Here is a 10,416-nt window from a genome sequence, read left to right as displayed (position 1 = left end):
GCCTCTTCTGCGTAGCCCAACACAACCATGACCCTAATGAGTTCAGCTAATATGCTTTCCTGTGGCTGTCAGCATTAGCTTCTTCAGTGCCTTGCTTTGTAATTTCGCTACCCAGCACCCCAGGGATCCATTACCACAATGATCCTAACACAGAACCTATCTCCCTACAATTAGCAATTATGATTCAAGAGGGAAATGGACCTCAAGATTCTCTTTCCAAATAGATGAACCATGAGATAAACTTAAGGAATTAGTTGGTTTCCTATTTAAGAGTCACTAGTGAAGTGATGCATTTGGAATCGGGAGGCTGGGAAGTCAACAGTCAGCAGAAAATATCCAGGAGCTCTTCTTCCCCCTAAAGCCCCATCCTGTCATTCCTACTTTTTCACTCTTTGGTGGAAGGAATGTCTGCTTTTCAGTTTTTCACTCTACCCTCTATTTCAAGAGGAGGAGTAAGTGTTGAGAAATGATTGGACAAAAGACTTGTACAGGTGCTTATAGAACCAGCAGAGATGTCGGCAAAGAGAAAACTTGGCGATGGGAAAATAGCAAGGAATAGTCAGGTGCAGGGAGGGCCAAAAGAAAGCTTTCATCTGGCAGGGCCACCTGCTTAGCACAAGGCACCTGCAGCTACTGAGTGATCTATCCACCTTGTGCTCAGTAACAAGCAGGGTCAGTTTTCTATCTAAATAAGGACGTATGGAGATAAGCGTCAGCGTGTTTGTGCTGACAGATGCAAGATGGCAGACTGCAGAAGTGAAGAACAGAAAGTTGAGAGAATGGGGCTGGTAGCTAGAGATCCCAAACAGCCTGGTGGTCTTGAGCAGGCCAGGGATCTGGAGCAGGTTGGAGATATGAAGAAGACCAGAGATGCAAAGCAGGGAGGAGATCTGGGGCGGGCCAGAGATTAAGAGCGCAGCACAAAGATTGAACTGCCCAGCTCTTAGGGTACAGGAAGGGCTTGGGAGAGCTGATACCATGGGTGACTGTATAACCCCAGTGAAGGGGAGTGAACAACACAATTGTATATGAAAGATGATAGTGGATGGTATAAGGCAAAAATAAATACATAAGGTTTCCTGGGGAGGTTGGGTGGGGCCGGGACAGGATAAAGGGGAGCTGATATCAAGGAGTGCAAGAAGAAGGAAACATTCTGAGAGTGATTGCGGTAGCAATCGTACGATACACCTTGATGTGACTGAACTATGAAATGTTATGATGTCAGTAAGAGCTCCCAATAGAATGATTTGGAAAAAAAAGAAAGCATTTATCTGCCAATTCATTCCAAGAACATATAATTTCCACAATAAAATGCCAACTAGGTTCAATAAGTGTTAAACCCTACCTAGAGTTCAATACAATACAAAATAACATGCATCAAGAAAAGGGGGTCTGAAATGTGTCACCATTTGCTGCAATCTATTTGCTATTGCTGTGCTGTGGGTTCTTGCTCTTAGGTGGATTAAGTAAACATGGCAGCCCTATGCACAACAAAACAAAAGAATACTTTGTCCTGCCCTTCCTTACAATTGTTCCTGGTCTGGATCCCATTTTTGCCGCCACTTTCCTCAAGGGCTGCCTTCCTTTCTTTCACTGCTCCTCTCCTTTGCCAAGCAGGCTGGCTTTCTTCAGGGTCTCTCCTGACAACCTGTCCAAGGTGAGCAAGACAAACTCTCAGCATCCTTGCCTCTAAGGAGCACTCTGCCATACTTCTTCCAAGACAGATCTGCGTGTCCTTTTAGCTGTCCATGGTGCTTTTTATGTACTTTACCAGCACCACAAATTCAAATACATCATTTTTTGTTCAGTCTCACTTATTCAAAGTTCAACTTTCACATGCATATGAGACAATTGAAAATACCATGGCTTAGGTCAGGCACATCTTAAACCTCAAAGTAAATTCCTGGCTTTTCAAGACTAACGAGGAAAATGCCTCTTTTGATTTTTGGCTTGTTCCTTTAATGAGAATTGATTGTGGATGCCACAAGGAAAAATCTTGACAACTCAACTTTTTCTCCATTTAGCAGGTTGTTACTTCTTGCTCCAGTTGTGAGGATGTTGGTCTCCTTTACATTGAGCTGTAATCCATACTGAAGGTTGAAATCCTTTATGCTCATCAGCAAGTGCTTCAAGTCCTCCTCACTCTGAGTAAGCACGGTTGCTCCATCTGCTTATCTCAACTTGTTAATAAGCCTCCTCCAATCCTGGTGGCACATTCTTGTTCATATAATCCACCTTCTCTGGTCAGCATATTTATTAAATGAGTATAGTGAAGGGATGCAAACGTTCTGTTCATCTTTACTGATTTTACACCCTACAATACTCCCTCTATTAACAATTGTTTCTTAATCCACGTACATGTTGCACATGGCACAAGGAAGTGTTCTAGAGATCCCATTATGAGCAAGGCTATGCATAGTTTGTTCTGATCCACAGGTAGCAACACTTGTCTGTCAGTTTGGCATACTATGGTGACTTGTGAGCTGCTGTTATGTTGGAAGCTGTCACTCATTGTCAGGGTAGCCAGTCCCTAACAATTATCACAGGCCCAGCAGGCGCAATTGCACAGCGACAATATGTAAAGATTACAGTACAGTCATAGAGAGTAAGAGAGAAAGTAAAATGAGTCAGACACATTTCATAGTAGCATGCTCACCTCAGTCCCACTTGGTAGTCCATGTGGGGATGTGGAAGATGGGAATGGCAGGAGATAGAGCGATTTATTTCTAACCAAGGCTTATATATCTTTGGGGGACATGCAAGTCCCCTGATTACAGGTAAAGACATATGTCAAAGGGAGGGGTTGTACTATAGGTAATACAATAATGAGATAGGGAGATCTAAGGGTATCTATGCAGTAGGAAGGGGTGGGATTGGAGTATGCATGTGACAAGATGGGCCGATCCTAGATCCAGGATGGCAGCCTAACTTTGGGAGTCAATGAGCAGGTTTGACCTGTTCTAAGCTCTCCAGGGAAACAATCAATAGGGTCTGAGCCCCACCTACAGTGGACTACACAGTGGTCTGATTACGCTAGATGGCTGAATGCCTTCAGGGAGAATTTTCTAAGCATCTGACCTCCCACCATGTGCTGGCAAACAGCCTTTTAGGTTTGCCATATCTTTGGGGGAGACAAAGCTTGGAAAAAGTCTGTTTTATATCCCACAACTGATATTTCAAATACCAGAAGCGTCACCCACTATGAACATATTTCAACAGAGCTTCTGGACTAAAAACAGACTACAAAGCAGCAATCAGCTGCCCACTTCATAGGAAGTAGCCCCTACAAGCCTTATGCATAGCTTTAGATCATTGTCAGATACTGAAGGCCTAGTGAATGGAAGAACATTGTCACAGATAGCGCCAGATGATGGGCCTAGAAATGTGATTGCTACAAAGCTGCTCTCTCACAGTAGAGTTACCCACGGTGATGCTAATGGAGTAAGTAACACTTGTGAGTATGGAGTTTTGGGGTCTTCACTTCCTGATGGGACTCAATTCAAGGTAAGATAGACCAGTGCAAATACCTAATCACAATTGGAACTTGGAATGTGCCAAGTATGAACCTAGGAAAATTGGATCTTGTAAAAAATGATGTGGAATGAATAAAGATCAATATCCTAGGTGTTAGTCAGATGAAGTGAACTGTTATTGGCCATTTTTAATTGGGATATAAAATGGGTCACTGTCTTGGAATGACACAATCAAGAGGAATAGTGTTGCATTCATTGTCCAAAAGGATAGTTAAAGGTCCACCTTGAAGTACAACATTGTCTGTAATAGGATTAGATCTATCTGTCTTCAGGGAAATCCAATCAATATAACGATTGTTCAAATTCATGTAACAACCAAAACCAGTGATAAGGATATTGAAGAATTTTATTAATGTCTTCAGACTGAAATTGATCAAATATGCAATCAAGATCCATTGATAATTACTGGATATTGAAATGCAAAAGTTGAAAACAAAGAAGAAGGAAGAGTAGTTGGAAAATATGGTCTTAATGATAGAAATGAAGCTAGAGATTGCATGGTAGAATTTTTCAAGACCAGTGACTTGTTCATAGCAAATAGCTTTGTCAACAGCACAAACAGCCACTATGTACATTTGATCAGTAGGTATCGTCAGATCACTTTGACTCCTAGCAACCCCATATATAATAAAGCAAGACACTACCTGCTCCTGCATCATCCTCACAGTTTTGTATGTTTGAGCCCATTTTTGTAGTCAGTGAATCAATCTACTTTCTCTAATTTACCCAGCATGATATCCTTTTCCAGGGATTGGGCTCTCCTAATCACATATCCAAAATACAGGATGCTGTGAAGTCTCATCATCCTCAGGTCTCAGGAACATTCTGGCTGCCTTTCTTCTGAGATGAATTTCTTTGCTCTTCTAGCAGGCCATAATAATTTCAACATTTGTTACCAACACCATAATTCAACAAATCTATTATTTTTTACTAGGTGGCATGATCTGATGAAATTTAACTTTTAGGAAGAAGATGATGTTGAGGAAAATGATAGTCAGTGTTTAAATAGTGTCCACCTTATGCTAAACACTGTTCTAAAATTTAGATCACCCTGGAAGTAATGTGAAGAATGGACTGGGGACAATCAAACTTGAAGTTTTTATAGCAACACAACAGAGAAAGAATGAGGCTTTGACTATTAGATTATTAGAATTTTCTTTTTAGAGATGTGGGCCATATAATTCATTTGAAACACAGAGCTAGAGTAAGAAATCAGATTCCTATAATTGGTAACTGCTTTCCAATTATAGGCAAGGTCCTTAATAAGAGAAACATTTGATCTGTTCGTATCAGTTACCAAACAAGGAACAGGGGGGGCAAAGTTGCTTCAAAATGAAACTCACTGCTACTGAGTCAATTGTGACTCATAAAAGCCTAATCGGCCAGAGCAGAATTGCCAGTGGCTTTCTGAGATGGTCACGCTTTACAGGAGTAGAAAATCTCATCTTTCACCTGCAAAGTAGCTGGTGGTTTCAAACAGCTGACCTTATGATTAGCAACTCAAAGCATAACCACTATGCTACCAGGGCAATGGATACAAAACCCATGTTTGTGGAAGTTCGTAGTCATTATACACTGAGACAAAGAGATAAGGGGGGTGGAGGGAACCAATTGTATGAGACTAAGTCAAAGATTCATGCTATAAAATCATAGAAACCTTTATTGAACAAAACTGAAATGTGTTTCTCAATGTGATCTTCCATCTTTGATCTATACAGCTCTGAAGTTGGTGTTCCCATCTCTCTAATTCTTCTCCAAAAATTTCTGTACTCTTTGAGCTACACATCAAAATGGTACTTTTGGCATCTTTGAAGGACACAGGTTGTTTTGTCTCTAAAAGTTCCGTGAATTTGGGTAACAAAAAAAATGTAAGGGATTAAGGGTGTCAGGTGGATAGAGAAATGTTTCTCAACAAAGTTTTCAGAGGAGATCCCTTGCTATCCCTGAGTGATGAGCAGAACAATCGTCATAATGGAAAATCTTCTTTGGTCAATTTGACCTTTTCCTCACTAATGTCATTTTCAATTTTCTTTAACTTCATTCCTAATTAGACCCTGTGATTTCTGTGTCCTATGAGAAAATCTATTAAATTACCCTCTTTAAAATCCTCCCCTTCAAAAGATAGCAGTCACAATTACTTTCTCAGCTGACCTCTCTGCATTGACTCTCACTAACCTAGCAGAGTCCGGCAGAAGCCACTGTTCTGATGGCTGTTTTGAAGGACCTCCTTTTTAGAAGGCACCCTAAGAAGACGAAGTCTATTCCTGAGAGAATTCATGTAGTCTGCTATGGATCAGAGTACATGTTTAAATATGTTTTGTTTGAAGTGAACCAAAAAATGTATGAACTTGAACTCTAGAAGTAAGACTTTCTGAAGGATCCTCAGACTGGCGCTCTTTGCTTACCTACAATTCATCCAACTTCTTTTTGCTTCAAGGCTTTATGCATTTGGATCCTTCTATCTGAAATGATTCCTTCTGTCTCCACAGTCTCCTTTACCTGCTGACTTATGCATCCTTCAGGTTTCAGCTTAAATGTCAATTCTTCAGGGAGACAGACTTTCAACATCTAGTTAAAATTTAGTATCTTTTAGAGTTCGTTTTCTGAATCTCTTTTTTCTGTAGCCCATACACTGATCTTTGGTAAAGATTCTTCCTTGAGTTTATGTGTTTATTGACGCTGTCTTAAGCCAAGTCAAAAGTCTATGAGATTAGAGAGCACCCATGCTTTGTTCAGTCTTGACTTCCATTAAATAAATAGACTCTGGCACATATTAAATAATGAATAAATGTGCTGAAATAATAAGAAATATAATAAAGATAGGGCATGATGCAAAAAGTAAGAAAAAATAGAATCTAATTTCACAAGTAAAATAAAACAAGAAATCTTTGGAGAGAAAGTGCAGGCTGAGATTATCTTAAAATATGACAAGAAATGTATAAAATAAAGAAAAGAACTAATACAAAGAGAAGAAATTGCACATGAAGAAAATGTGGTGGAACAGCAAATAATTGATAGTCACAGTGAATCAGTTACCAGCTGCGGTGACATCTATTCTAACCCAGGCATGCCAAAGAAGGACTGTTCTCCACACGATTTTCAATGGCTGCTTTTTCATGAGTAGTTGACCATGTCGTGCTCTGAGGTATCCTTAAGGCAATCTGAAGAAAACTCAAACTCCCAACCAATATGTTGGCAGTTAAGTACTCTGTACCACCCAAGAACTTCCTCAGGGTTCACAGCCAAGGTCATTGGGGAATACAGGGCAGGCAGTCAGAGACTATATGATAATTGCCTGCTGGCCAGGTACTCTGGGCTTGACTCTAGAGAGCAAAGAGAGTCACTGAATGATTTTCCTATGGATTATTTTTAACCTTTCCAGGATTCTAGATTTCTATCTCACTGATATTTACTCAGCTCCTTTTGCTTAGAGTTACATGAAATTTTGCTAGTACCTAAAAGGTGATTCATACCATGGTATGGGAGATAATTGTGTACAAAGGAGACAAGAGAAAAGAGGTTATGATCATAGCCAAAGAAAGAACAGCACCAAAGTAAGTAAAGTCAGATGGTCAAAGCTATTTTAAAACACAGATTGAGAAGGTGGAGGCAGGACACCAAGGTTTGCTATACGATGGGTGGGAACATTGTTTCCTGCTGTCTTCAGGAAAAGAACTGAAAATAGGGAAGGTAAAGATATATAGATTTTCTGTTTCTGGTCCATGTAACTAGCCAACTTGAGTAACTACATGCTGTCATATGAATTGTTAGCTTTTGGAACACTAACATGTAAAGCAGTAAGCGACAATGAAATCTGTTTCAGAAACTGAGGAATCCCTTCTCACGTCTACAAACCAAGTTAGAGAAAGTGCTAGCAATAGCACAACGGCAAAGTGTCTTCTGTGAGCCTTCTTGCACTTATGCAAAAATGGCCTTGTGTCCAGTGCACTTGAAAACATAAATGAGAAAGCTTGTGAAGGTCCACATTTTGCTAGGAACAGAAGAGGGAAACTGTTAACTAAATAGTCACAATTGACTCCTTAATTAACATGAAATAATATCTGACCCATTGTTCTTCGAAGTGCTGACTTGAACTCCTTATTTCGGAGACTATAAATCATTGGATTGAACACTGGAGTGAGGATGATATAAGAAACCGATATCAGAGTGTCTTGGCTTGAAGAGTAATTGGACTTGGGTCTTAAGTAGATAAAAGAGGCAGCACCATAGTGAACAATGACCACAATGAGATGGGAGGCACAGGTAGAGAAGGCCTTATATCTTCCCACAGAGGACGTGATTTTCAGAATGGCAAAAATTATGCGAATGTATGAGACCAGGATGAGTAGCAGTGGAATAACCAGGACAAACACACCAAGCATGAATATGACCATCTGGCTCAGTCGGGAGCGGTGAGATGCCAGCTTGAGAACCGGGGAGATGTCACAGAAGAAGTGATGCAGTTGGTTGGAGGAACGGAAAGGCAGGTGAAATACCAGGGATGTTGTGACCAGGGAGACAGTGAAGCCACAGGCACAGGCAACACCCACTAGTCCCACACACACCCCGTGCCCCATGACCACTGTGTAGCGCAGTGGGTTACAGATGGCCACGTAGCGATCATAGCCCATGGCTGCCAGCAGGAAGGAGTGAGATGCGCCAAGGAAGAGGAAAGAAAACATCTGGATGGCACAGCCCAGGAAGGAGATGGTCTTCCTCTGGGCAAGCAGGTCAACCAGCATCTTGGGCACAATGACGAACGTGTAGCTGGTCTCAGAGCAGGAGAGGACGGCGAGGAAGAAGTACATGGGGCTGTGGAGGGCCCTGTCGAGCACGATGGTGGAAACGATGGTGGCATTGGTACCCAGAGTAAAGAGGTAGAGGAGCAGGAAGACAACGAAAAGCAGCCGCTGCAACTCAGCCAGTGACGAGAAGCCCAGGAAGACAAACTCTGTCATGGCTGTCTCGTTGATCCCCTCCATGGACAGTATGGCTAGGAAGCATCCGAGGCAAACCTAGAGGCGAGGGTCCATGGAGAAGCGTGGCACTGCGTGAGAAATTCCGCACAGAATCTGCAGGGCTGGGGCATTTCAGACGTTCAAGGAACTCCGACAGTCCTTCTGAAAATGCCTGGTAACAGAAAAATTAATGTTAATTGTGCAACAAAATAATTGACCACTGTGTTTACAAGTTAGGCTCCTCACGAAAAGCCAGCAGTACAAAACCAGCAGCCAGTCTGAGGGAAGAAAATGAGGCTTTGTATCCCTAGGAAGCTTCCAAATCCCACTGGGGCAGGTCTCCTCAGTCCGATAAGATCGATATGATTTGGAACCAGCTTGATGGCATGAGAATTCTAGGCTTTCTGTACGACTGCAAACATGATCTCCCCAGCCAATGATTCTAGGATTGTCTAATCGTTTCTCTGTGTCTCTTATCCATTGCTTATTGTGTTTTCATGTTTTACTGCAAGCCCAAGAATACAGTCTTCAAAAGGTAAAAACTGTGCTTAGTGCTACAAATCTGCTCCTGGTCGTAATGCAGAATAAAAGAATGTGTTGTGTTCAGAAACACACAGGTGGACTTCACCATCTCCAACCACAAAAGGACAAGGGAGAGGAACAGGGAAATGATCTCTGGGCAGAGGGTTGAGAAGGATGCTCTGACAGACCGAGAAGAGAAAAATCGGCATATTAGTGAAGGTTCTAGAAACACAAGCACTGAGGCAAAGGTAGACCAGAGGTAAAATAGGTGTAAAAGGACAGATCTTTCCAGGGAAAAGTAGCTGCCAGAATTGAAGAAAGAGACTTTTTAAGGTTTGTGGCATTTAACAACACACACTTCATATTCTGAGTTGGAGTCCAGGAGATGCTCTGAGAAATCATGTTTCAAAATGGCTGAGAGTTGGCCATGAAGAGAGAGAAGAGACAAGTGACAGCTGGACCAGGTCTCATTCTCCTCCCATAAACTCATTCTTTAACCGCTTATGTATGGTTAGAACTAAGCAACTGCTTTTGAACATTTTGCTAATAAACATACTGTGCAAACTGTGGTTGTTTCTGTAGTTGCTGTAGGGTGCCGTTCAGTAGATCCTGGCTCAGAGGGTTTTCTCGGCCACACACTTCATAAAAATAGAACTGGCAGGACTTTTTCCCCAGCGAGTCTTTAAGCATGCTTACAGTAGAGATCATTTCTAAAGTTCTTCGTTAGGCCTAAAGTCAGATAATGTTTTTCATGGATCCTTGTTTAACTGTCTAATCTGGTCTAAAGAAAGTCTGTGTGGAGGCGAAATCCCCCGACATGCAGCCATAGACTCACCATTTCCTGACACACTTCGTGGGGGTGGCGTCACTTCCTGTGGAGGAATTGTTCACATCTCCTACTGGGAAATGTCAGTTTTGCCTGTCCCTAGAATTTGCAGATAATAATTCTTGTCCGTTATCATATTAGCTGCTGATTAAATTTAGCAGGTATAATTATTAATTTACTGGATTTATTGCTAGTAACTTTATATAATTTGCTTTGTAAATGATTAATTATAATGGAAAATTTCTATTCAGTATGAAGAGAATACTGCATTTTTTATCATTCTTAGTTGCCTTTTAGTCAGCACCTACCCATGAGGGTGATTTATGCTCCAGAGGAGAGATGCTCCATAGAGTTCTCGTGGCTGTACTTTGTAGAGTCTGCAGACCCCCACGGTCAGGTCAAACTACCAGTTCTTTGGTTAGCAGCCAATTACCATCCACTTGCACCACTTGGGCTACTTAAAGAAATGACTACTAAATGCAAATACAAAGGAAGTATATACCAGGAATGTCTTACTTTAATATGTATTATGTGTATCTTTTACACAGCTCATAGAATTAAGAAACTTTTAAATGTC

The 10,416-nt window shown here is 41.4% G+C and overlaps 1 protein-coding gene across 1 annotated transcript; it reads right to left on the bottom strand.

The window, feature by feature from the left end:
• Positions 1–7,573: 7,573 nt before the first annotated feature.
• On the bottom strand, positions 7,574–8,515 carry LOC142437115 (olfactory receptor 10K1-like). The gene has a single exon (XM_075540406.1). The coding sequence runs from the start codon at positions 8,513–8,515 to the stop codon at positions 7,574–7,576; it is 942 nt and encodes a 313-aa protein (XP_075396521.1).
• Between the last annotated feature and the right edge of the window lie 1,901 nt (positions 8,516–10,416).

The sequence above is a fragment of the Tenrec ecaudatus genome, chromosome 1 (assembly GCF_050624435.1).
Source record: "Tenrec ecaudatus isolate mTenEca1 chromosome 1, mTenEca1.hap1, whole genome shotgun sequence".
Classification (NCBI taxonomy): Eukaryota; Metazoa; Chordata; class Mammalia; order Afrosoricida; family Tenrecidae; genus Tenrec; species Tenrec ecaudatus.
The sequence above is the reverse complement of the archived record's forward strand: the minus strand, read 5'-3'. Positions and strand labels throughout refer to the sequence as shown.

Bases quoted from the DNA above. Each gene is read 5' to 3' on its own strand.
- LOC142437115 (XM_075540406.1), bottom strand. From the start codon at position 8,515: ATGGAGGGGATCAACGAGACAGCCATGACAGAGTTTGTCTTCCTGGGC.